This window comes from Pezoporus occidentalis, unplaced genomic scaffold (assembly GCF_034315485.1).
Source record: "Pezoporus occidentalis ecotype Australia unplaced genomic scaffold, CSIRO_AGI_Poc_V1 ctg6, whole genome shotgun sequence".
In the NCBI taxonomy this organism is placed as follows: Eukaryota; Metazoa; Chordata; class Aves; order Psittaciformes; family Psittacidae; genus Pezoporus; species Pezoporus occidentalis.
In genome coordinates, this window is record NW_026915943.1 from 2,027,728 (window position 1) to 2,054,052 (window position 26,325).

The window sequence follows — 26,325 nt, forward strand, 5'->3', positions numbered from 1 at the left end:
CTCAGGCAGATTTATGTCCCTTAAAAACACACTCGTTCTATTAAGAGGTTTTAGGGATGCTAAAGCTGTGTTATCACTGCTGTGACTAAACCAGGACGTTCTGCTGGCTCCTGCATCCCTGCCCTGGCTCGTTGCTCCCAGCATCACAACCTGTCCTCATCAGGATGCATGGAATCCAAATACCCCTCTCACACACAAACTCTTGGCCATGGTGAACTCCAAATCAGAATCCCAGGCTGGTCTGGGTTGGAAGGGACCTTAAAGCTCCTCCAGCTCCAACCCCTGCCATGGGCAGGGACCCCTTTCACTAGAGCAGCTTGCTCCAAGCCCCTGTGTCCAACCTGGCCTTGAACACTGCCAGGGATGGGGCAGCCACAGCTTCTCTGGGCACAATAAAGAACTTCTTCCTTATCTCCAACCTGAACTTCCCCTGTTTCAGTTTGAACCCATCACCCCTTGTCGTATGACTACGGTCCCTGATGGAAGAGGCCCTCTCCAACCCAAGCCAGGCTGGGATTCTATGACAGGAAGCTGCTGCAAATGGCTATGTGAAAGGTAACACGGGTGCTGATGCTGGAGGACGCAGATGAAGGGCGAGTGGAGGAAAAGTCCTTCGGAACAACAAAATAATCCCCAAATCCTAAATTAGGGCAGTTACAAAAATTGTTCAGTGTTTCTGGGAGCATGAACCCATAACGTGTCTGCTCACCTGAAATGAGGTCCGGGCACACTGCAGGAGTCACCTTCTTTTCCTGGGGAGCACAAAAGCCTAGGACAAGATGACCCACCTCTGTGGTCACAGTCCTGCAGCTTTCCAGTGGAGGACAAAAGGCTTTTGGCAAAACCTCTCAACAGAAACCAGGCAGGACTGATCCAAAGTGGAAATCAGTGACACAGAAGCACATCATAGGATCAAGGTTGGAAAAGCCCTTTAAGCTCACCCAGTCCAACCGTTCCCCAGCACTGCCAAGGCCACCACTGCCCCATGGCACTGAGGCCTCATCTCCATGGGGTGTGAACACTTGCAGGGCCGGTGACTGCAGCCCTGCCCTGGGCAGCCTGTTCCAATGCCTGAGCACCCTCTGGGGCAGGAATTGTTCCTCAGCTCCATCTAAACCTGCCCTGGTGCAGCTTGAGGCCGGTTCCTCTTGTCCCATCCCTTGTTCCTTGGGAGCAGAGCCCAGCCCCTCCTGGCTCCATCCTCCTCTCAGGCACTTGTAGGCAGCCATCAGGTCCCCCCCGAGCCTTCTCTTCTCCACTGAACCCCCCAGGTCCCTCAGCCCTTCCCCATCACACTTGGGCTGTGATCACAAGACTAAGAGGAATGAACAGTCAGTTGTGTTGATTCCTTCCCGTTATGCAATAGAGAACCCACAAGAGCACTGGAAGCCCATACAAATCACCTGCTCTACTTTCTTCGGGGTGACTTAGCAGAGATCTTGCTGTGGAAAAACAAGCTCCTGTGTGTGCTCAGATGTAGGGTGCATCTGCATTAAGGTTCTCATCTCCATGGAATGCAGGGGATGGAGTGGGGAATGAAGTAAGAGGGAAGGCAGAGACATTAAACACATTGTGGTCCTGTGCTGTCCAAAAAGTCAACTGGCAAATCCGTTAAGAGCAGAGCTCTATGAGGTGTTAGATCAAGTGAGATCTAGCCCCTAATCCCTTTCTTCCCACGTATGCCATCTGGAGTCTTCCAGGCAAAACACAAAGGAAGCCCTTATCCAAGGGGATCATTCATGAAGAGTGGCCTTCTATTCCACAATCCCCACCTAAGCTCCAAGCAGAGCTCATCAATAGATCACATCCCTCCCCAGGCTGGCTGTTACTGTTTTGCCCAAGGAATTTATCCTTGGATCCAAGCTCTGCAAGGGGAAACTCTCTGGTATTACACAGAGATGAAATACAGAGGGGGACAAAGGGATGCTGCAGCTTTTGGCAATGGCCTTTAGACCGTGACCACCCTGGAGCACAAAGAACAGGAGAAGGCACCACAGAAGCAAACTCACAAAGTACCTACACCCGGCAGAACTAGTGTGAGCGCACTGGGGAGCAAATAGGAAAACACACCTGAATTAAACCCAGGTACAGGGAGGAACGGGCTGAGGCAGGAAGAGGCCTCAGCAAGCAGCAGGAGTGGGTTTCTGTGCCACACAAGTGCTTTGGAGAGAGATGAGAGGTTGCTCCAGGATCAGTTTATACTCACCCCATTAGTGACCAATGCAGCACAGAGAAAGCACCTCCCCAAAGTGATAACACAGATCCTTTTATCTATGTGTGAAGTTACACACAGATACATAATACAGAAGATTTCTATGTGTAAAGTTACTCCCTTGAGAGCCATTTGCTTTCCCAAAGGACTAGAGGAGAAGGAGTAAGAGGCAACGTTGTATGTGTAAAGTTACACATAGACACATAATACAGAAGATTTCTCTATGGGTAAAGTTACTCCTTTGAGAGCCACTTGCTCTCCCAAAGGACTACAGGAGAAGGGGTAAGAGGCAAGGTTATACTGCTTCATCCAATGCATTCAAATACCTGGTGTCGATGCGAAGAGCATCCAACAGCCCAGCCTGCTGACAGTGACCTCTCCAAACCTCCCTCAGCCCCACATTAAGAAACTCAGCAGTCATTTTATTGAAGATAAAAAAAAAATCAGTATACAGCTGAACATGGGCCCAGTGTTTCCAACCAACCCCTCTCACAGGTCCGGGTTCCCTGGTTTGCAGACTATTGGACACCGAAGGAATCAGTAGCGTAAAGAAACCACTCTCATTTCCCCAAAAATTAATGTCTCCAAGACAGCAGCATCCATGATCAGTTTGGTTTCCGTTGGACTTGCTCTAAGAACCAAGAGTTTTCCACATCATTTTGCTGGCAAAGCTTATCTTTATCGCAGTAATTGCTCTGTTTGCTTCAGAACACAGGGCAAGGGTCCTCTAAGAAGCCTCGTAGCGCTGATAAAATAGAGCTGGCTGACAGTTCTTCCTGTGATTCACCTTCTAGGACACAGAAATGTTGTTGAGTTGAAACTAAAAGGGGAGGGAACCCCCAATCCACACAATTTGGCAGAAAGATCATCCATGAATTAGATACTCCAATGGCTGCAGGAAGCACACAGAGGCTTTTCCATCCTCCCTCTAAGGATCCAGCGGTGCCGAAGGAGGGATGCGCATTCACATCCTCATTCCCCCTTTGGTTGTTGCACTCTTCACATGGCTGCTGCTTCCTTCCTTCTCTCCTCCAGTCCTCCAAAGCAGCCTCAGCGGGGTAACAGCAGCTTGGCAGAAGCAGGCAAAGTCCAGGCAGCAAAAGATATCCTTTATTACAATAAGCATGGTCTAAGGCTCCACATGATTCTTACAAATAAACCCAGTAAGAACTATGGAAGCAAACTGGCTTCGCTACATGTAGGTCAGGATCAGACGTTCTCAGATCTTCTCAACCATACAAAATACTCTTCCCCTCTCCCATCACACGGATGGGAAGGCAGTTCACTCTTTAAGATGTCCCTGCTGGGTGCCCTTCCACATTCAGTGACAATAGCACTGGCACCCTTGAGGGCAGATCAGTTGTAAGAAGCCCCCTGTGAAGAAGGAGCAGAAAGGGAGAGGGAGCAGTAATCCAGTCTCTGAAATGAGCATCTCAAAGTCGTTGACACGACGACTTGTGTTGAGTCCATCACTTTAATGGTTGTTCTTGGCTGCCTCTTTAGCTGCAATAATCAGAGGAGTGAGGCTAGAGAGAGGCTTGGCGAGTTTCAGGAACTGGTGCTAGGAGAAAGAATAAAGAGAAAGGGTTAAATGTGACCCAGAAGTCTTGTGGCTATTCAAAGTATTGGCACTTAGACCCAGGTGAGTTGAGCAGCTTACTCTGACCTCTGGACAGGAGAAACCAAAAGGTCTTGATACCACCATAAACTTCTGGGGCTTGCCTGAAGTGATGGCCAGGTTTGCACCCAACACAAGGTAAATTCTCTGGTGTTTGTACATGTTCAAAACCAGCCAAAACTCAGTGAATTCCCCTGGGGAATTATAAAGTCTTGCAATAATCTATCTTCCTCAGTGATGGTTTAGTGGTGGTCTTGGTAGTCCTGGGGTAAATGTTGGACTTGATGATCCCACAGGTCTTTTCCGACCTAGCTGATTCTATGATTCAGGTTCTAAGATTCTATAGTGAAAGACAGTGTGGAACAAAGGTGTGCTAAAAAAAACCCTGCTGGTTTCAAACACAAGGCACAGGGCTCCCTGCAGGAATCACCTCTCATTCCTCTCTTCCTTGTTATCGCAGGTCTGGTAAAAGCATTGCCTTAGTCTTTTACAGATATTAGAACCCCAGACTGGTTTGTGTTGGAAGGGACCTTAAAGCTCCTCCAGCTCCAACCCCTGCCACGGGCAGGGACCCCTTCCACTAGAGCAGCTTGCTCCAAGCCCCTGTGTCCAACCTGGCCTTGAACACTGCCAGGGATGGGGCAGCCACAGCTTCTCTGGGCACCCTGTGCCAGCGCCTCAGCACCCTCATAGGAAAGAGCTTCTTCCTTATCTCCAACCTAAATCTCCCCTGTTTCAGTCTGAACCCATTGCCCCTCGTCCTATCGCTACCATCCCTGCACTGTGCAAAGCAGCTGGAATTTCGGAGAGCAGCACAGAACCCATTCAGTCTCCTACACAAGGTGCTCTGTTAAGTAAAACAATATTGATCATCACAACACCTCTCAGATGACAGCGAGCCCATGTAGGGCAAGCCCACCAACTGTGGTGAGAACAAAAAGCAACTCTATCCCACAGGACTTCTGAGCATCAAGAGGGAACAACCACCCCAGGCAACATGCTTCAAAGATGGAAGGGAAAAAAACCATCAGAGACTACAAAGTACTTCAAACTGGGCTGAAATGTTATGGTCAAAGTGTTCTGCTCCAAGGAACAGAACGTTACCACTCCCTGGTATTTTGGGGCTGGAAAGTCCAGTAGAAAAAGCCATCTTTCAACTACTGCCATTCTGACCATGATTAATGCTTCATTACAGCCTCAGAAGGCAGCAACACACCCAAAACTGGGTGCACCAAAGCAGCTGAAAAGAAGGAAAACAAAAATGGGAACTGTCTCACAGCTGAGGTCTGGGTGCCCCCGATCCCAGATTCATTTTACAAAGAGCTGCATTTTCCACCCCCAGAGCAAATTTTGACAGAAGGAAGGCATGAACCACTCCTCACATCCGTGTCAGCAGGAAGCCTGGCAGCCTGGCCCTCCTCTTTCACCAGGAGGCCAGACTAAAGACCCCAGGTTTTCAGTGAAGTAACTGATGATGGGATGACGGGACACTGGCACAGGGTGCCCAGAGAAGCTGTGGCTGCCCCATCCCTGGCAGTGTTCAAGGCCAGGTTGGACACAGGGGCTTGGAGCAAGCAGCTCTAGTGGAAGGGGTCCCTGCCCATGGCAGGGGTTGGAGCTGGATGAGCTTTAGGGTCCTTTCCAGCCCAAACCATTCTGTGGTTAAGCTACATCACAAACTTCATTCCATCACCTCTTTATGGAGTAGTGTCTGGCAAAATGTGGTATCACCAAACTGCCCCAGGTAATGCAAGCTGTGAATAATCCAAAGAGCTTCATGATCCCTCCACCAGGAGGGAGACAACCAAAGCAACCAATAGCTTGAAGCCCTCCTGCTGTCCAAATCAGAACAGCACATCAAGATCACGACAACACATACACATGTCATGGCCAGATGTATGAAGAAGCCACAGGATTTAAGGGGCTCAGCATCTGGCAGGCCCGGGGCACAGCTATTACTGCACATTGGTTACAGAACACACTGCACAGCTGCCACTAGTAGCAAGCACAGCATAGAAAGGGAGTAGTTTGCTAACACTTCATTAGAGATCTAGGTTTGAGGTTGGGTTTTGCTGGTCTTTTTTCTAGTAGGTTTCCTTAGCTCTGCTGATGCAGTATTTCAGACCCCAAACAAGATCTTGCTGTAAGCCTGGCCTCACTCAGCTGTCCCTGCCCATGCCACGAGGGTGGAACTGGATGGTCTTAAGGTCCTTTCCAACCCAAACCATTCTATGAGTCTGTGGTTGCAGGATTACAGTGATTCCTGTTCCCCATCACCTACCTGCAGCAGCTCTTTGGCAGAACCTCTCTTTTCCACATCCATTTCAAGACAACGGTTTAAGAAGTCTCTGAAGATGGGGGAAAGCTTCTCTGGGTTCTGCAGTTCCGGAGTCCCATTAGTGGCAATGAGATACAGGGCCTAAAGCAAAAACAAGCACCAAAGAGACAGGAGGTTATGAAGGTCAAATTCCATCTCTGGATTACAGAGACACCCATTTCTCCTCTGTCTCTGTTCAATGGAGAGGAAGAAAATCCCACCTTATCAGGGTGACTAATCAATGCTTCAGTTTCAGCAAACAGAATAGCTGCCAGCCCTGTTTTAACATGGATGGGATCCAATCCTTTATTGTTTCACCCTCCTAATCTGGGTTTGCATCCTGCAGTCCTCTCAAGGGATTAGGAGGACAAAACCAACATTCCAGACTGTGTTTATAGAGGGAAGTTAACTGGCATGACTCTAGCAGTGCTAGACTCCTGCAATAACTATATCCTCATGGGAAAGTACCCCTGAATAAACAGGGTTATTTTCCTCTCAGTACTTTGCCCCAGTGCACCAGGCCTAAAACTTCACCATGAGGAAGATGCAGTTGGTTCCTCACAATAGGCAGATCCTCAAGCAGCTTTGAACATCCTCCAGAAACAAGTAGCTTTGCTACTGTCTGGGGCTGTAGGATCGACACACACACCCCCTCTGAGAATGAAGGGACTCGGAATTCCATCCAGTCCTGCATTTCATGCAAGAAAATTCCTGGATGAATTTTCAAAAGGAACGGAAATCAGCCCCTTTGAGCACATCACTCAGCACATCCCATGGGAGCAGGCTGATAGCCTGGGAATTGGCACGAGTTAAACGAGGCCAAAGCCCTGTTACACAGCCACCTTCCCTTAACTCAACACCCAGTTCCTTTCGCTCTTTGCTGCTGCTCTTCTCTCCCCAAAATCAGTTCCAGAGCAAGAGATGGAGACAAAAGTTAAACAGAATCTCTCTAGATCCTGTGTAGCTGAGGGAGAAGCCATAAACCTGGCTTGTGTTAAGAGCAGTTACACCCCTACAAACTGACAGCATCACCCCTTTCATTACAAACTAAGCAAGGGAATGATATCAGGAGGCTTAAGCCCTGCCAAAGGTGTATTAATCTTGTCGCTTTATTTGGGACATGCAAGGAGGAACAATCATCAGGAAGAAAAAGCTCCATTTATAGAACAGTAATGTCATATTCCTGAACTTAAGGACAACTCTTCCCTACTGAATGCACAAGGATTCAAGAAGTCAGCTGCTTTGGTGCCATCAGGTTCTCTTTCTGCCTCTATCAGCATCTCCAGAAAGTGGAAGATGATGAGTGTGCATGACCTAACTCACCAGAGCTGACCAGAGGGTCTGCACAGGAAGAACCCACACCTCTGCTTCAGAGCAAACTATGGGTTATAACTACAAGTACTCCATCTTTTCATTATGGCATATAAGGAGATAGGGGGCTGGAGGAGTCACTTAGCAAAGACCTGAGGACAACAGATACTCGCTTACTCTTAAGGGGTTCTCATTGAGGTAGGGGGGCTCTCCTTCGATCATCTCGATGGCCATTATCCCCAGCGACCAGATATCCACTTTGGGGCCATAGGCTTTCCGTGTCACCACTTCAGGTGCCATCCAGTACGGGGTCCCCACCATGGTGCTGCGTTTGCTCTGCTCAGGAGTGATCTGGGCACAGAACCCAAAGTCAGCTGGAAAATAAAGAGTAGGGGGGGAAAGAAAGAGACACAAAAATCAGCAAGTTTCTCCAAAACAATGCTTACAGATGCTAGAGCTGTGGTTACCCTGCTGCAACTGTGCAAGGAGGGGTGGTTTTGTGCAGGGCCTGGAGCCCAAGTGTGATGGGGAAGGGCTGAGGGACCTGGGGGGTTCAGTCTGGAGAAGAGAAGGCTCAGGGGGGACCTGATGGCTGCCTACAAGTGCCTGAGAGGAGGATGGAGCCAGGAGGGGCTGGGCTCTGCTCCCAAGGAACAAGGGATGGGACAAGAGGAAACGGCCTCAAGCTGCACCAGGGCAGGTTTAGATGGAGCTGAGGAACAATTCCTGCCCCAGAGGGTGCTCAGGCATTGGAACAGGCTGCCCAGGGCAGGGCTGCAGTCACCGGCCCTGCAAGGGTTCACACCCTGTGGAGACGAGGCCTCAGTGCCATGGGTTAGTGATGGCCTTGGCAGTGCTGAGGAATGGTTGGACTGGATGAGCTTAAAGGGCTTTTCCAACCTTGATTCTATGATTCTAATACAGAAAATGGCATTGAGAGGTAGGGTTCTCAATCTGACCCAGCAAGGCCATGAGGATCACAGACTTGCTTATGTGGATGATGGAGATTAGTAAATAAGATGCTGAAACCCTTGACTGTGCTTGCAGCATTATGCAGCTGTAACACACTATGTAATATATGGCTTAAAGACTGCTTCTGGGTGTGTTAAAAAAGAAATGAATGTACAGTCTGACCTAGATACATCCCCCAACCCACATACTGCATTGCCTGGTGGTATTTGTTCATGGCTGCCCAGAGAAGCTGTGGCTGCCCCATCCCTGGCAGTGTTGAAGGCCAGGTTGGACACAGGGGCTTGGAGCAAGCTGCTCTAGTGGAAGGGGTCCTTGCCTGTGGCAGGAGGTTGGAACTGGATGAGCTTTAAGGTCCCTTCTAACACAAACCATCCTATGGTTCTGTGATATTGCAGTCCCAGAGACAGCACTTCCCCAGTAGATGCATCATCCCTCAAACAGGATTTGCTTTACAGAGCAAACAGTATCCAAACTAAATTTAAAGTACCTAAATTTATACTGATTTTTAACTTGAATAGACAGAAAGATGAGGAGCCCTCACACAGAGATTGCTGGGTCCTGTCTCCTACTTGTATTTGACTTACCAAGAGAAAACTCCTTCTGTTCCTGCGAGCCCAGCAGACTGCACCCAGCGAGAGGCACTGCCCATCCTGACCCCCTGTGGCACCACGGCTCTAATTTTAGGCAGGATGATGGAAATTATCCCGATCCCTCACTGAGGTTTCATCAAGGGTAACAACCAGGGAAGGTACATATGGTTCATGACGAGAGGAAATGGCCAGCAGAGCCAATAAGCAGCTCAGGTCCAGAAGGTTACTGCATCATATCCACAGGGACTTAGCTCTCTAAACCACAGCCCAGTACCTGCAGAGTGTGCTCAAAGAAGTTGTTCCATAAGAACAGAGCACTTTGGCCCTGATTCACTGCTAACACTCCAGAGATGTGACTGCTCCAAAGTACAGCTTTAGTCCAAAAAGCAATTATGTGCAAAAAAAAATCCCCCACCTTCTTACTCAGCATATCTGCACTGTGTGAATTTTGAGTCATATCTGCTGTCAGTGCTGACAAAAATAGATGTATTTATGCCTGTTGGGTGCCAGCCAACAGAAGTGAGAGCAGGAGAAAAGGAGCACAGTTCTGTTAAAGTGAGAGGTGGAAGATAATCATTCACTGCTTTCCAGCCTTATCTCCACATGGGCAAGGATAAGAACAACAGCCACCTTAGCACCCGAGGGGCAGAAAGGGTCTCAAGGTCTTCATGAGTGGTGATAACACAAGGAGGAAACAATGTTTAGAGGTCAGTCTGGGTTGGAGTTGGAAGATGAAGTGTTTTCTAGTTACACAGTTTTCAATCCACTCCTTTTCTAGACTGGAGTAGCATTAAAATACAGTTATCTTAGCCCACAAAACCAGATGAACAAACCCCAAATCTCACTTGGAGTCTGGTATCCATTCTCAAGGATTCATGATTGCCCATCTCCCTTAAAGCCAGTGCCACAAAATCCCTACAGGAGCATCTCCACAGCCTCTTCACCACCACATCAAGCATCTCCAACACCCATCTCCCTAACGGGCCTGTCTCAGAGCAGATAAGAGACTTGGGTTGACAACTCAAGTCATCACCAGCGATGGTCCCCACATACTTAGTTTGACAGAGCCGTCCATTCCCAGCAGGATGTTGTCACTCTTGATGTCTCTGTGAATAACTTGGTTTGAATGGAGGAATTCCAGAGCTTGGAGACACTGGAAAAAACCCAAAATGAAACATAAAAGAATGGAGATATTCTGACTGTGCATGAAATCATTCACCAGTCGCAATTAGCCAACTCACGGTCTAAGAACGTGCATTTTGAGGAGCAAGGGCATGGTGTCTTAGAGACTTTCATATCCTCAGTGTGTGCGAGGCTACAGAGAGATATCCCACTGGGATTAGGAGGACGAGTTAGTCCCAGAAGTCCTGAAGAGCAGGCATAAGAGAACCCAAGGATTCCAAGCCCATTTTGCATTCTAGTCCTCCCTCTGTGGTGAAATGTATTAGGACTGTATGCTGCAACCTCCCGGATGAAACCCATCCTCTGAGCTACTGCAGGAGCTATTGCAATGACTGTTGCATTACAGGAGCTGAAGACAGCTATTCCCTTGGAGGCAGTGATAGCTCATGGAAGGCCCATGTCCCTTTCCCAGTTGTGGCTCCTTCCAAGCACAAGTGCTGCTTTACCTCTCGGCACACGGCTGCGATCTGTCCTTCATCCATGCAGGTCTCAGTCACAACATCTGTTAGGGAGCCTCCTGCCAAGTACTCCATGACCACCCAGAGCTCTTCTCCTACAAGGTAACTGAAGAAAGAGGCAAAACCAGGTTTTAAAATCAGCAAGTGTGAGCATGCCACCATTTACCTAGCCAGAACACACTGGGTTTTAAAGCTGTCTTAGAAACACAGAGGAATCATGAGGCTTGGGAAGTGCTTTTAACAGCACTGGGGCATCAGGTACTTGTTGTACTTTCTGTACAGGGGAGGATCTGATCAAAACCTGAACGAGCAGAGAGAAGGGTGAGTGCAGAAAGTCAATGAGAAAGGTAATGGAAGAGCAGGCTACAAGTTTCCTGGCCATAAAATTGGGCTGGAGCAGGTTTGCTATGGGGACAGGCTGAGAAAGCTGGGCTGGGTCAGCCTGGAGAAGAGAAGGCTCCTGAAGGGGAGACCTGAGAGCAGCTCCAGTGCCTAAAGGGGCTGCAGGAAAGCTGGAGAGGGGCTTTGAATGAGGCCAGGGAAGAACTTCTTCCTAATGTCTAATCTCAGTCTCCCCTCTGACAGTTTAAAGCCATTCCCCCTCGTTCTATCCCTACAAAACAGGCAGAAGGGGCTCCATCACTCCCACGTTCCTCCAGGCTGACTGTGCTGTTAGCAAGCTGGAATCTTTCTGCAGCCAGAAGGGATGGAGCAAGCCAAGAATCACACTGGGAACCAAAGCTGTGCCATGAGCAGCCAAAGGCACATGCCAAGACCCAGGCACCCCAATAATTGATCAAGTTGATGCAGCACGCAGGGAGGTGGAACTAACAGTGGCTCCTGCAAGCTGCTGCCAAGCAAACGTCGTTTCACAAGCCTGGGTGATGCTGTCTCAGGGATGTTTTCACTCTCCTGCTGCAGCAGAGGCCACTTTTAGTCACTGAGCTGCCCGTCACTGTTGGCGTGACTCAAACCCACCCTCTCAGCAGTGCTGCTGACACCACCAGGAAGCCCATACACCTACATGCTGCTCCCCATGCGCTGTCAGGCACAGCACGGTGCTGCACCTTGGCACCCACAGCTTCCAAATCAAGGCTGGCAGTAAAAACAAGCTGATGAAAGCCTTTGAGGAAGGAGGAGGTGGCCTACAGCTTTCTTGCCATCCGTCTGCAAGAGCAGGTAGTGTCTACTCCTGGAAGGTGTTCCTAGGCTTAGATGCCTTAGGAAGGTGTCCACCAAGCCCTTCCTATCACACACACCACTCACTTGTAGTCCTTTCTTATTGACCGACTTCATGAACTATGGTTTCAGAGGTGCAAGATCATCCTTTATAGATTTCTACACCAGCAATATGCAAACACGAGTCAGCCTGGAAAGAAATCAGTGTGCTCTGCTGTATGACTGTCATATACCTTCAGCTTTATCCCCTGACCTTCCAGCCCTAGCTGAGTTCAGGGATGGGGTGATGGTAACAGTGGCTACCACTTAAAGTAGAGGATTTGTGGGGTTTCTTGGGTTAAGGAGAGTTCAGTGAGAAGGAAGAAACCAAAAAGCAGCACTTTGCTTTGGGTGACACTGGGGATCTGCTGCCTGTGGTTGGAAGCAGGACTCTGAGGGCCTCCATGCAGTAGACACTGACACCTCCACAAAGTAAACCAGCATAAACAGCTGCTTGTCTGCACAGGAATACTGGTGTCCCATGCTTCAGAGCCAGATGCTTCTAAATTCAGCTCCTCAGTACAGCTGAATTAGGCCATGTCACTACCTTAAATGTCACAGCACACCTTTGTGCCACACTGGCTGCTTACACTGCAGCAGAAATGCTCTCTTTACCACGAGCAAGTGGGACAAGCAGGTGAGAGAATAAAGATTAGGAAACCCTGGCATAAGGACAGGAGCTGAGGCAAAGAGAAGCAAGAGAGATGGTTTATGCCAATGACTCTCTTGCATCCCTATTGAGGACTTAGAAGTGGAGACAATGTCAAGAACAGGTCCTGCAATGGTCAGTACATCCTTCCTTGTACTTTCTTCTGCAACAGCAATAGGCAGAAGCCAGTAAGCAGCATTCAAACAGCAGCTTAATTCAAACAGGCACAATAGACCAGGCAGGAGGGACCAAGCTCCCCAGCAACAGGATCCTGGCATAATAGGGGCAAGAATCCCCCCGTTCATCCTAGTTGCCACTCTGTCCAATTGCAGCACTCAAAGAACAGCTAATCCCTCTGAGAAAGATTAGGGAGAGAAAGTGGAGGACAAAAGCAGAAGCTTTTGTTGCTGGAAGTTTGAACAAGAGAGCAGAGTGAGCAGCTGGGATGTGCCAGCCAGACAAGGCAAGTGCATGTACTCAGCCATGCTCTCTAATGGGAAGAGCACATCTCTCAAACAGCTTTGCCAAAACAAAGCCTCAGATCAGGCAGGGGAAATAAACAGTTTCAGCTCAGATGCAATTCATTCTGCTGGGGACCCCCCCCTGAAGCCCTGATCCAGCTCTGGGGCAGCAGCACAAGAGGGACGTGGAGCTGTTGGAGCGAGGCCAGAGGAGGCCATGAAGATGCTGCGAGGGCTGGAGCAGCTCTGCTCTGGAGCCAGGCTGAGAGAGCTGGGCTGGGTGAGCCTGGAGAAGAGAAGGCTCCTGAAGGGGAGACCTGAGAGCAGCTCCAGTGCCTGAAGGGGCTGCAGGAAAGCTGGAGAGGGGCTTGGGACAAGGGCCTGTAGGGCCAGGCCAAGGGGAATGGCTTGAACCTGCCCGAGGGGAGACTGAGATGAGCTCTTAGGGAAGTTGGAACTGGATGAGTTCAGTCCTTCCAATCCAAACCCATGCTATAATTTTATGCTGTGCTGGGGACAGATGCAAACCTTTTGACATCAGTTTTAGTGGAACTAGCATGGATCTGAGAGGTCTCGTGATCACGGTCCCAAACCATTCTGTGATTCTATAATTCCTAGCTCTTCTTTACCATTTGCTTCATCTTACACAGGTAATCTCCTTTCTGAAAGAAGACAGCCCCTGCCCAGCATCACTTCCCTGCACACACACATCCCACCCCAGAATTTCAGGAGCAGACTCTCTGTCCCTCCAGCAAAGCCTCTCTTCACCGCTCTGCACAGGACACAACTGCTGCAGTACACAAGAAATAAGACATTAAAAGCCTGTTAAAGAAATCTGTTAAAAGCAACAGCTGATAAGATTTTGATGCACACAGAGAGCAAGCAAATGTGCAAATACTCTCTCAGATTCCCAAAAGAGATTCTAGGTCACATCTCTCCAGTGCATCTTCCAAAAGAGCTGCCAAGCTTGCAGCTCGCCCTATGCAGGCTCTCTCTTTACCCTAAAATGAGCAAACCTGCAGTTCATCAGGACTGTGAGATTCTGGTGCTGCCTGAAAATCAGGCTGCAGCCCTACTGGAATTAGCTATCTCTGAAACATAAGGTGAATGGCACAGGCTTGACACAATGCACCAAAGCTGTGTTGATAATGGCTTTAACCTGACAGAGGGGAGGCTGAGATGAGATCTTAGGCAGTTCTTCCCTATGAGGGTGGCGATGCTCTCAGGGTGCCCAGAGGAGCATATTGCTAATGCTTTTGCTGCCAGCGTCTTTAAAGAGAACCTAAATACTCCATGAGAACTGATTCAGATACCTGTTTCTCTTGGGATATGGAGGGAGACCACCAAGCCACCCCAGCACTGCCATGTGCATTAAGCAATGCAAGGTTGTCATATACCAGCCTTAAGCTGAGACAGCATCACTCAAGACAGTGACAAGTCCCTTTGTGAGCACTTCAAACCATGACTTACCTGTCCAAGTAGTTGACAATGTTGGGGTTTTTGTTTTCCCTCATCACAAGGATTTCATTAATAATCAGTTCCTTTTTGGGCTGCTGCTGCAGATTCATCTGTTTGATTGCAACCTGCAGTGAACAAAGACCAAAGAGAGCATTATCACAGGAGTCCCCTCGAAACCTGCCCAGTGTTGGATGATTGTAGTCCCAAACACTTTGTCCATCATGGGTTCCTCAGCCATTCAGTAACTCAATTCCTGCAGCCAGCTCATTTCCACACATGATGGAAGATACTTAAAGCCAAAAAGGATGAGGGGAATTAAAACTTTCATACTGGACCTCTATGTCACATCTGGATGGCCACCTCCATCTACAGCTTCTTGATAACAAGAGAGAGATCTCCTACTCTAATATGGACTGGTGTGACAGAAACCTTTTATTTCTTAAAGGATTCCTATTAATTTTAGTTTGGATTGGAAGTTTATGGAAGGTTTTTGGTGTTTTCCCTGCTTCCATGCACATTTCTGCTTCTAGAACTCTACAGCAGGGCAGCCATGCATGGAGGGTGTAAGTAACACTAGGAAGAGTTAGTAGTTTGAGTACTGGTAGTTTAGTACTTTGAGGTGGTGAATCTGTTTCTTTCTCTCCCAGCAAGACCTGGGGGAAAGAAGCATCAGTGTTTAGATAAAAGGCTGAGAAGAACCGAATCAAGATTCACCTTTGTTCCCAGTTATTTACATACAAAGGCATTAGGGATGGATTTGCCTGTTGTAGCCCTTTGGCTGAGTAGCTTTCTGCCTGCTTCAGGGTATCTACTCTGCATGTATAGATGCAGAAAGCAGGAGGGTTTTAACAGCATGTTTTAACTCCTATGTTCCACTGTGTCATGAGAGCACCTGGCTCTCAGCCAGCCTTCAAATCAATCAGACTACTCAGCACGGCAGGAGGCAGAAGAGGAGAGGGAAGGCATAGGATGCAGATGAAGGAAGACCACAGCGACACTAAGGATGCTTCAGAGAGGCTCCTGTGCTTCCTCACTCCTGTTCAGAGGGAGTCACTGAAGGGATCCAGCAAGAAGGCAGAAAACCATCAAAAGAGTTCCTCCTCTTCCTGTAAAATTCCTCATTGCTTCCAACTAACTGCAATGCTCTTTCCTCAAGGGCTGTGATTAAACTGTCTGAATGCTTCAGGAACTGGAAAAGGGGGTGAAGGAGCTTCAGCAAAAGCACAGTTGTGACATTTACTGGTGCATGACCCTGCTGCTGTACCAATGCAAAGCAGACACACTTTGCTGCAGACTTCCATAAATATATCTGGAATAATGCATACGCTTTCCTCTTTAAAAGTCCTCCATCTAGCATTAATGATTTCCACAGATGCTGAGTATCCCTCACTACTTTATTATGCATGCACCCAACATGCAGGGCGCTTTTCAATATGCAGAAGGGGCAGAAAACCATAGAAAGACATTCCTTGTCTCTCAATTCAAGGGCAGAAAGCAAGTGGGCAAAGGGTGGGAGAGGAGCTATTTCTATGTAAGTCAACTACTGTAAGTGTAGGAAGCAATAAAGCACATAAAGAGTTTAAGTGGGGACAGGCAGGAATCTTGGGGATGAAGAGAGGAACTACCCAGTCTGAACGTTTGCTTTTAGCCTTCGTGGTCACAGAAAGCTTCTTTACAAATATAAAATGATTCAGGAACCAACACTTGGGAAATCCTTTCTTTCCCAGTTCTCTGCCTCATAAATACTTCATTAAACATAAGAAGCCACAGAGCCCTGACAGACCATCTTTGTCTTGCAGCATCAACTCGAACTGTTAGCACACGATCCAAACTCCGCTGCTGTGGTATCCTGGCAGCACTTACCTCCTGCCCTGTAGCTACATCCATTGCTGTGTAAACTGTACCTGAGGCTCTAAATCAGAGAGAAGAGAAAGAAACAAACACTTATTAGTGCCTCATAGCAAGACTGAGAGCCTAAAACATGCCCCTTCTCCCTTGTCTCTGAAGTGCTCTCACTCTCATTCCTTCTCATGCAATAATTCCAATGGTAAATAACATCTGAAATAGTTCTGAGCCAAGGCTGCTGTTGGAGCAGAAGCCAAAGAACTTAGGGGGAACAAAGCTCTTAATAAGGGGCACTGTGATCACCCAAACCTTTGCTGCTAAACCAGCAACTTAACGCGGCTTGTAGGACCATGAGTTGATCCCATTTAAGCTGGCATGGCCCCAGCTTGCAGACTGCCCAACGTGATTACAGAGCAACCGGCATCAGCTAAAGCAAACAAAATGAGGCCTTTGTAGTGAGGGAAATGGGAGTCTGAGCCTCAGCACAGGGAGCCGACAGCAGATCTCAGTGACCTGCACTCATTGCCTCACTATAACCTCTCCTACAACCCCTGCTTTGCCCTAACCCCTGTGCCAAGAGGGGCACAAGACCCATGGTCCAGGAGAGTTGACTCGGAATATCATCTTGCACACTGAAAACAAGCAGTTCCTTCCCTGCTTGCTGCTATATTTAGCAACCTGATCATCTAATGATGTGTTTTCTCCTATTAAAACACAACCACACACACACAAAAAAAACCCCAACAGTCCCTGTGACTCAAGACACTGCCAGGAAAGGGAGAGGAGCTGTGAACCCCCCCCTCCCCAAACAACCAAAAACATGCAAGAAAGCAAAAAAGCCCCAATCAAACACAAGAAACTCTCCAAAGCATCACCAACAGCTTTGACAGCAAACTCACTGGTTTCAGCACTTCCTTCTTAGCATAAGGAAAGGCATAGGAGAGAAGAGGAGGATGTACTAACCCTTGTCCAATCTTCTCGAAACACGTGTACTTCTTTTTGGGGTCACCCACACTCACAATGCTTCCTACAAAAGAGAATAAGAGGCTTTTATAAGGACTTTGTGGAACAGCTTTAAGAACTAGCTGTACTTTAAGAGCACCCCCTTGGCCACAGTGGGCTCTGCTGAGCATTGTGAACCACCCATCAGGAATCCAGAGGCACATAAGGCCAGGTTGGAGGAAGCCTTGGGTGCCATGGTTTAGTGTGAGGTGTCCCTGCCCATGGCAGGGGGTTGGAACTGGATGAGGTTAAGGTCCTTTCCAACCCAAACCATTCTATGATTCTATGATATTCTGTTTCCAGGCTTCGGAGGTGGGTGTATTCCCCTTGAAAGTGGTAACTGCACACCAGGAATAACAGATCTGCATCCCTGATCTAGTTCTAGGGATGGGGCAGCCACAGCTTCTCTGGGCACCCTGTGCCAGCGCCTCAGCACCCTCCCAGGGAAGAGCTTCTGCCCAAGAGCTCAGCTCAGTCTCCCCTCGGGCAGGTTAAAGCCATTCCCCTTGGCCTGTCCCTACAGGCCCTTGTCCCAAGCCCCTCTCCAGCTTTCCTGGAGCCCCTTTAGGCACTGGAGCTGCTCTCAGCTCTCCCCTTCAGGAGCCTTCTCTTCTCCAGGCTGCCCCAGCCCAGCTCTCTCAGCTTGATGTGCCAGGGACCTGCAAATCACATGGTGAGTTGCCAAGGGGTGAACTGAAGAAGCTGTCAAAAGGAGCATCGCTGCAGCTCAACACCCCCTGCAAACATTAACTGATATTCACAACTCCCCTGAGGCACGCAGGAATCACACCCTTTCTAGGCTGAAGAAATCGCAGCCAACAACTCCCTAGAGCTCAGCTGGGAGCAAGCCTCTTCTCTAACAGCACCCTGGTGGCTAATAGGATCAAGGGATGCTGAGCTGCATCCGAGCTGCTGTTTGCAAGTCACCCAAGCTGCCAACATATGGTGCTGCTTTCCAAGGGCTGAGCCTAACCAGATGTATATTGGCAAAGGAACTGCTCGTGGTCATCAGGCCAAGAAATGCAGTAGCAAGCAGAGTAAGAGCAGGCTATTTTCAGACAGCACTGGAGAGCAGCCAAACCTACAGGGTTTAGGGCAGACAGAGGTAAAGGAAGGGAATAGGGCCCATGTTTGGAAAGGAGTGAGAGAAGAGCAATCTGGCTTTATAAACCCACTGTACAATTAGGGAAGCAATGCTGTCTGCCCTGAGGACAAGAATTCCTGGGCAAATATTCATAAACTCTCCATCAAAGCCTGACACAGGCTCCAAGTACAGACTGTGAGACAGGGAAATGCTTCCCCAAGGCAGTGACAGCACAGAATGCTGCAGTGACAAGAGGCAGTTGCTAATCTTGCCCTGTTTAATGCTCTCATCCCTCAAATGGGGCAACGTTTCCTACCTTCCAAAGAGCCAGGCGAGGATTCAGTAATGCTTGCACCAATGCTGTGATAATGCGGAGAGTTTTATCAGCTTCCTTTTAACCTTTGTACATCTTCAGTATGTGTAAATACATATGTGCTTTAAGATTTTAATCATTGTAGTTACATGTCAAACCAAAAGATGTGAAGGTTGCACGTCTGCACAAGTACAGCGCCACTGCCCTCAGTGGAAAAACACCAGTCGACAACAGGATTAAAACCTCATTGCTTCTTTCTGACCAGCCCATACCCAAAAGCTGACACTTAACAGCAACCACTGAACTTCACACACACATGGGTATCTACAGCGAAATCCCTCAATCATAGCATCACAGAATGGTTTGGGTTGGAAAGGACCTTAAGATCGTCCCATTCCAGCCTCCTGCCATGGGCAGGGACACCTCACACTAAACCATGGCACCCAAGTCTCTGTCCAACCTGGTCTTGAACACTGCCAGGGATGGAGCATTCACAACTTCCCTGGGCAACCCATTCCAGTGCCTCAGCACCCTCACAGTAAAGACCTTCTTCCTTATATCCAATCTAAACTTCCCCTGTTTCAGTTTTAACCCATTACCTCTTGCCCTACCACTACAGTCCCTAATGAAGAGTCCCTCCCCAGCATCCCTACAGGCCCCCTTCCGATACTGGAAGCTGCTCTGAGGTCTCCATGCAGCCTTCTCTTCCCCAGGCTGAACAGCCCCAACTTTCTCAGCCTGTCTCCATACAGGAGCTGCTCCAGTCCCTGAGCATCCTCGTGGCCTCCTCTGGACTTGTTCCAACAGTTCCGTATCCTCAATGCTGAAGAATCACCAGTTCAGCACTGAACACCACTTGCTGGAGCAAGGAGGGTGTCACAAGTTACATCTGCCTCCCAACACTCCTAGGAGCAGCACTTGCACTCCTCTTCCTTACAGAAGTGAGTGTAGTTGCATTAGGATTGCACTTTTTCTCCTGCCATAGGCCCTGCTTGTCCTACCTGGTCACAAAAATGGCTTGAATCCTTAATGGTGCCTGGGTTCTGATTGTGAAGTCAATACTTAGAAACGCTGTGTGTGAGTTTTCCAGTAGGTCCAGTTAACATGCCATCAATTCAACTGAAGCTTTCTTTAGAGGAATGAGGTACTCAGGTGCTGGTTTACTTTTAAGTTATACCCTCAGATTAAATTCTCCTTCATCTAGCAGTTAGTCTTTGCTTCATATAATACTGACCTTCAGGGCTATACCCTCAACCCAGGAGATCAGCCCGACCATAGAGGTGCTAACACAATTTACATCAACTGACAAGCAAGGCACGGCTGCAATTAATGCAGGATTAGTAGTTCAAAGGATTAGAAATGCTCTACCCTAACAGAAACTGGCCCAGGCTGAGGACAGCAATCAGCTGCACAGAAGAGCTGGTTAAGCTGTTGTATATGCTACAGCATAACCCTGAAATACTAGGCAGCACTTGAACTGTTAAAGACACTACGACAGAGAAACATGATGGATTTGTCTTAAAAACCACCACTAATTTGGGTGCCCACACAATGTCAAGGCACTTAAGAATAACCAAGTGCCTTTACACCATGGTATTGTGGAAGGTGAACATAGGGATGCGTTTTCTCTCCATCTTTTAGACACTTTGTCTAACACTGCAATATCCACACTCCAGAGCTACAGAATATCATGAGGAGCAAACTCAGACCTCACAGTTAAGTAGATGTTACTTATTCAGGGCTTGTTTTGCAGAGCCTGAGGAGCTGTGACTCCCTGGGGATTTCAGTTGGCATCACAGGTGCTCAGCTTACATTTATGCTCCCTCCTTACATCTGCCCCCAGTTTTGGCACGCAGTCACAACGCAACGGCATCAGTCAGGGATCTCAAAATGGGACTGTCAAAACATTGCAGCTTATGAAAGTTCTGAGAAACCAACACAGCAGGACCTGGAATTTAAAGGGAGGAACGTACTTAGTTTTTCCAAGATCTCCTCATCTGACATTTTTGGCTTTTTCTTTTGTTTCTCCATGTTCCTGACCAGCGCATCGGGTGCCGCTGTGCTGTTTTCCGAGGGAGAAGAAATAGGAGAGGTGGCCACATCTCTGGTAGGAGGAGGCAGAGGGTCTATCACAGAGCGGGTGTAGATCTAGTTTTGTCGAGAGAAACATGTTAGATGAAGACTTAAACACTTCTATTCACATTGTTCTTGTTCTTGATGCTGTCAGGGCTGCATTTCTCTAGCTACTTTGTCCCCCACAAATAGGTGATAAAACAAAGGTGCTGAGCCAGAAGGAATGGCTCCAACCTCCTCCCTCCTGCTCCCAAGAAGGGCTCAGCACCATGGATGAGGGAACACAGTCAGGACACGTCTCTGACTGCAGTGGTGGGGGCTGAAGGAAATATTTCTGCTCACAGATTTCGTGTGTTCAGGTCGCGGAGCTATCACAGGGGGTGGAGCTGCATCATCTTCATCATCTTCATCTTCAGACACTGAGGGCACTGCAGGGGTCTCGGAGACAGCTTTCACATTCTGCACGTGGTCACACAAACAGCAAAAAAGGAAAAAGAAATCTTTAACTGCTTGAATTAGCATTAAAATATTCATGTGTTCTGTACAAGTTGGGAGGTTGAGTGATCATCAGCTTTGGGATGGCGACGGAGCTAAGGAGAGATACTGGAAGCAAAACCTGGTAAAATCTTTCCAAATCCCTTTTAAAATTGCTTTCTAAAAGAAAATTTCACGAAAAACATGAAGAATTCTAATTTTTTTTTAAAGCTTTGTAAGTGGTCTAGAAAATTATCTGGATTTTTTTTTTTTTTGCAATGCTGTGATTAGAAACAAAAGTCACTTTTAACCTTCTAAATTTGAAGCTGGATTTGAAGTTCATGGCATCTTTACACTATCAACATCTCAAAATACACTTGGTGAGATCCTCAGCCCACTAGACCCTTTCTGCTCATGCATCACCAGTTCCCTAAGAGTGGCAGGGGGAAAGAGTGTCAAAATTAAGTTCTCTGTATAAGAGGGGTAAAGCAACAGTATTTCACTGAACCTATAATACTTGGTGTCACCAGCACCCTGATACATCATTCACACAACAAAAGCTTTGTGTTAATGATATATAACATAACGCAAAAGCTTTGCCTGTTAAAAGCAACAAGAAAAACAACCTATTTCCTGAATGTCACAGAATGGTTTGGGTTGGAAGGGACCTTAAAGCCCATCCAGTTCCAACCCCCTGCCATGCACAGGGACACCTTCTACCAGTATAGACCCAAAACTAAAGTTTATCCAGTGTCCTCCAAAACCAATCTTAGCAGATTGGCAACTACTGCTTTTTTCAGGGTTGACTATAAAATCCAACAGCCTCAGCTATTGTAAACTCCCCAGGGTGGATGTGCAATGAATGAACAACAGCAAAAACTCTCCTGTTCATAGAGAGTCCCAAATGGTCAGATCTGAACACGCTGCCTGTGGAAGGGAGCAGAACCAGTCAACTCCAGGCAATGGCATGGCAGTGAGAAAGCAAGAGATGAGGTAATTGTGGGGGTTTATGACTCATCTGATTAGGTTTGGTTTCTTCCATCTCACACGCACCTAGAGAAACATATTGCACCTAACAAAGCAAACAGGAGTGGTGCCTGCCCTGGTACGGGCAGAGTAAAGGTCGAGCAGAGAGAAGGAGAACCTTTTATTTCCTGATCTGCTGGAGATTAGTTTGGTTAATCCACAGTAACCAACATCAGTTATGGTCAATCAGATACAGTGAGTTAGTAATTAATTGGGTTTTATATCAGAGATGTTTATAGAGACTTATAAAACCTGACACAGTGGTTGTCAAATTCGAGCTACAAAACCAGACTGACTTCTATGGAAACACAACTATTTCTATTCATTAATTGCCTAATTTCTATTCATTATTCACTAATAAAAGCTGCTTCTGCTTACTCGGTTCTCCCCCAGTTGTTGTTAGAAAAGGTGCAAGGAGCATGCCTTGGTTTATAAACGTGTCTTTGCTATACAAATGTGTATAGTTCAGATTTTAAAACACCAAGCAAACTGGAAGTTTACATGTAGTTAACTACTCTCTGCAAGGTTTTCATCCCCAGGCTCGAGACAGAATGTGAATATCAGGCTTACCAATGTATTTGATGAATTGTAATCCTCTGCTGATTTATCTGAAAGAGATAGTAAAGCCATTATAAATGAGTTGTCATGCAGTAGCAGTGGGGAGAGGAGAAAAGGACAAGCTCCCTTTGGAAGAGGAAGGAAAAAAGGCTGCTCTGAAACCTTGGCATTACCTCCAGCTGACACCAGGCAGATACGGGAATAGAGGGTAAAAAAAATGGGAATAGAGGGTAAAGAACTGATAGATAAACGCAGGAGCTCCAAATCCCTGCTGCAGGAGGGTGTAACTTCCCAGAGCAACACCTGAATGAATACTGTCTCCATCCATATATGCAAAATCTTGCCAATGGGCTAGATCACCAGCTGAGGCACTGCAGCTAGCCTGAGACCTGCAAGATGCTCACTCTCAGCCACCTCAGCTTCCTGGAATAGAATGAGAGGAACCCACGAGTCAACTGATGGGCTTCTTGTTTGACTATTCACACACATACAGGGAAGATTTGTGCTTTTAACCCTGCCTGGAGTCTTCCTAATACCAGTTCTGGTGGCATGGCTCTATCCTCCTGGAAGAGCCAAAGCAGGGCTTAATATAAAGGGAGTGAGTTACAGTTGAAAGAGAAAAGGAGTGGTGGGTGGAGATGTTCTCCATTGGGCAGGTAATCCGTGCAAAGAAGGCACAGAACCTTGGCAGCTCTGATTTTTAGAGGAATCCAGCCAGCAATAAACAAGCACTTGGCAGCTGAAGAGTATTCCTCAATCATGAAACATGGGAGGAAAGAGACCCTCATCCCAAGCATGCATGAAGCAACATCCACACACAATGCTGGGAAAGCAGAACTGGTGCAAAATGTAGCTGCCTGTTTGTCCAGGGATCACTGGGAACACAATGCCACCACTCTGGGATCTGCCTTCCAGCTGGAAGCTTCCAAAAACCTGTGTGGTTTGGGGATTTGGCCAGCTGACTGACTCCTCTTTTGCAGCTATGCTAGGCATCAGGATCAATAAAACAACATGTTGAAGAAAGAGGGATGCTTGAGCAGCCACTCACTCACATCTTCCTTGGTAAGACAGATGTACTTGTTGATTAAAGGAAGGAAACCCCACACATAGTGACTAATGGAAAGCTGGACAAAGCAGCCATATGAGACAATCAGCATGTACCTGTGAAACTCATGTACTTCTGGCTGTTGGAAATCTTCTTGGAGTTGTAAAACTCCAACACATCCAGCACTGCCTGAGGGTTCTTCTTCTGCTCCGACTTGGTGATGTTGGAAGTCTGCAGTAAACGTGCCCATTGCTCTGGCATTCCCTGGGGGGAGATTGATGGACCTTGTTAGCTCATAGTGACCAACATGTTCGCAGCACACAGATACCCACTAGAGTAGTACCACAGCTACACTGTGCTGTGAGGGAAACAGGGAAAATGGAGAAGGAGAGGAGAAGGAGAGGAGAAGGAGAGGAGAAGGAGAGGAGAAGGAGAGGAGAAGGAGAGGAGAAGGAGAGGAGAAGGAGAGGAGAAGGAGAGGAGAAGGAGAGGAGAAGGAGAGGAGAAGGAGAGGAGAAGGAGAGGAGAAGGAGAGGAGAAGGAGAGGAGAAGGAGAGGAGAAGGAGAGGAGAAGGAGAGGAGAAGGAGAGGAGAAGGAGAGGAGAAGGAGAGGAGAAGGAAGAGAAGGAAGAGAAGGAGTTACAAGTCACACGTTTCTTACACAGACATGCAAACACAACTCTGCTCACAAGGCTGTGGACAAGTCCCACGTCCTTTGAAGACCAAAACTCAAAACCCAGAAAGGAGCAGACCCAAATGCTGCACTTCAGGAAGAGCATGAAACCCAAAAAAACCCCAAACCTTTACACACATCCTAAACACACAGATTTACATATATCCAAGGAAGTCTATAGAACATACACTGTGTAGCACCTAGCACAATGGACATGCAACATTCATTTAGGTCTTCTCGTAGCACTAGAGCTCAGTGGTTTGGTGCCTATTGTAACCAGAGCTGGGAATGCAGAGATGTTAACTTCACATATGAAGCTCAGAATTTCATTACAGAGACATCATTTCAGCCAGAAAACAAACACATCTGAAGTACAAGCAGACTTGTGCCCTTTCAGCAGCAAGAATAAGTCTGTAGAGATGAAGTGGCAAGTGACCGGCATAAAGTTACCCTCCCTGTTCAAAAGGATGCTGGATGCACCACTTGGGTACATCTAGGTTAACCTGGGCAAGTCTAGAGGCTGGCATGAAAAACAACTGTACATATGAAAGAGGTGAGGAGAGCAAAGTCCCTGAAAAGAAGCATATTAAAGCCATGTAAAACCAGCTTGCTCACAAACAACTGCTGCTGCTATAAAATACTATCTCATAATGAAATTAAGAAGCATAAGATGATGAAATACAACTCGGTGGTCATAGTGTTTTTCATGTCAATAAAACCAGCCATAAAAGCATGTGACATTGCCTTAGGCCAGCACACACACACATTTTGTCATCAGCAGTTACACATGGCTGTGTGTCTCCCAAAGGGGAACTCTCAGAGCCCCACTTGGGGGACACAGAGTATGCTGTGGACCTAATGCAGCTCTGTAAGAGGAAGGGAGGCAAAGGGAGGAGAGCTATACCATGTTTTGCTGTCCACACGAGCCAAAACAACAGGAAAGGTGAAGCTGGCTGGCAGCCTGGGCTCCTGGGATGTGCCAAGTTTGACAAACAGTCTCTCAGCAGGAATTAGTGGGTAACCTCTGCAGATGTGTTTCAAAGGAGATCAAATGCACGATGGTAATAGCCTTTCCAGCATCACTACATCAAAGATTAATGGCTCCTCCCAGCAATAAGCCAAACCACAGAGCTCTCTTTTCCTCCACATTCACTTACTGTGAATTCTCCCGTGACTGCATCAAACCCCACATGAATCGTGTGTTCAAAGTCTGAAGGGAGGGAGATCTCGGGCCGCTCTTTCTCTTTCTTTTTATTAGCTGGAAGAGACAAGAAGAACAAGCCATAAATGCAGCAGGAATTAAAACCTTCCCCATAGCTTCCAATTCACCAACCCAATGATCCCCCCCTTTTTGCTAGTCATAGGATTTGATTTGGGGCAGGCAAACAGCAAGTTTAAGAACTTTGTCACCTCACTTCAGAGCAGCCACAGCAAATGGACAACAAAAATCAAAGTTCTGCGACACAAAACAACAGGGTTTTTAATGCAAAGTTCTGCATCAAGAGGAGCGTGACCAGCAGGTCGAAGGAGGTGATCCTGCCCCTCTGCTCTGCTCTCCTGAGACCTCACTTGGAGCATTGTGTGCAGTTCTGGTGTCCTCAACATAAAAAGGACATGGAACTGTTGGAACAAGTCCAGAGGAGGCCACGAGGATGATCAGGGGCTGGAGCAGCTCCTGTATGGAGACAAGCTGAGAAAGTTGGGGCTGTTCAGCCTGGAGAAGAGAAGCTGCATGGAGACCTCAGAGCAGCTTCCAGTGTCTGAAGGGGGCTACAAGGATGCTGGG

The 26,325-nt window shown here is 47.7% G+C and overlaps 1 protein-coding gene across 5 annotated transcripts in view; it reads right to left on the reverse strand.

The window, feature by feature from the left end:
* Positions 1–2,613: 2,613 nt before the first annotated feature.
* Positions 2,614–26,325, reverse strand: part of PAK1 (p21 (RAC1) activated kinase 1) — a 69,962-nt gene continuing 46,250 nt past the window's right edge. For all 5 annotated transcript variants that reach the window (XM_062639180.1, XM_062639178.1, XM_062639176.1 and 2 more), the window contains 13 exons: positions 25,697–25,797; positions 23,983–24,130; positions 22,834–22,871; positions 21,106–21,222; positions 20,664–20,838; positions 17,255–17,318; positions 16,310–16,358; positions 14,459–14,571; positions 10,649–10,766; positions 10,074–10,173; positions 7,636–7,832; positions 6,112–6,249; positions 2,614–3,773 (listed from right to left, as the gene is read on the reverse strand). In XM_062639180.1, the coding sequence (XP_062495164.1) occupies positions 3,687–3,773; positions 6,112–6,249; positions 7,636–7,832; positions 10,074–10,173; positions 10,649–10,766; positions 14,459–14,571; positions 16,310–16,358; positions 17,255–17,318; positions 20,664–20,838; positions 21,106–21,222; positions 22,834–22,871; positions 23,983–24,130; positions 25,697–25,797 (1,445 nt within the window). In that variant the 3' untranslated portion in view covers positions 2,614–3,686. The remainder of the gene's footprint in view (positions 3,774–6,111; positions 6,250–7,635; positions 7,833–10,073; positions 10,174–10,648; positions 10,767–14,458; positions 14,572–16,309; positions 16,359–17,254; positions 17,319–20,663; positions 20,839–21,105; positions 21,223–22,833; positions 22,872–23,982; positions 24,131–25,696; positions 25,798–26,325) is intronic.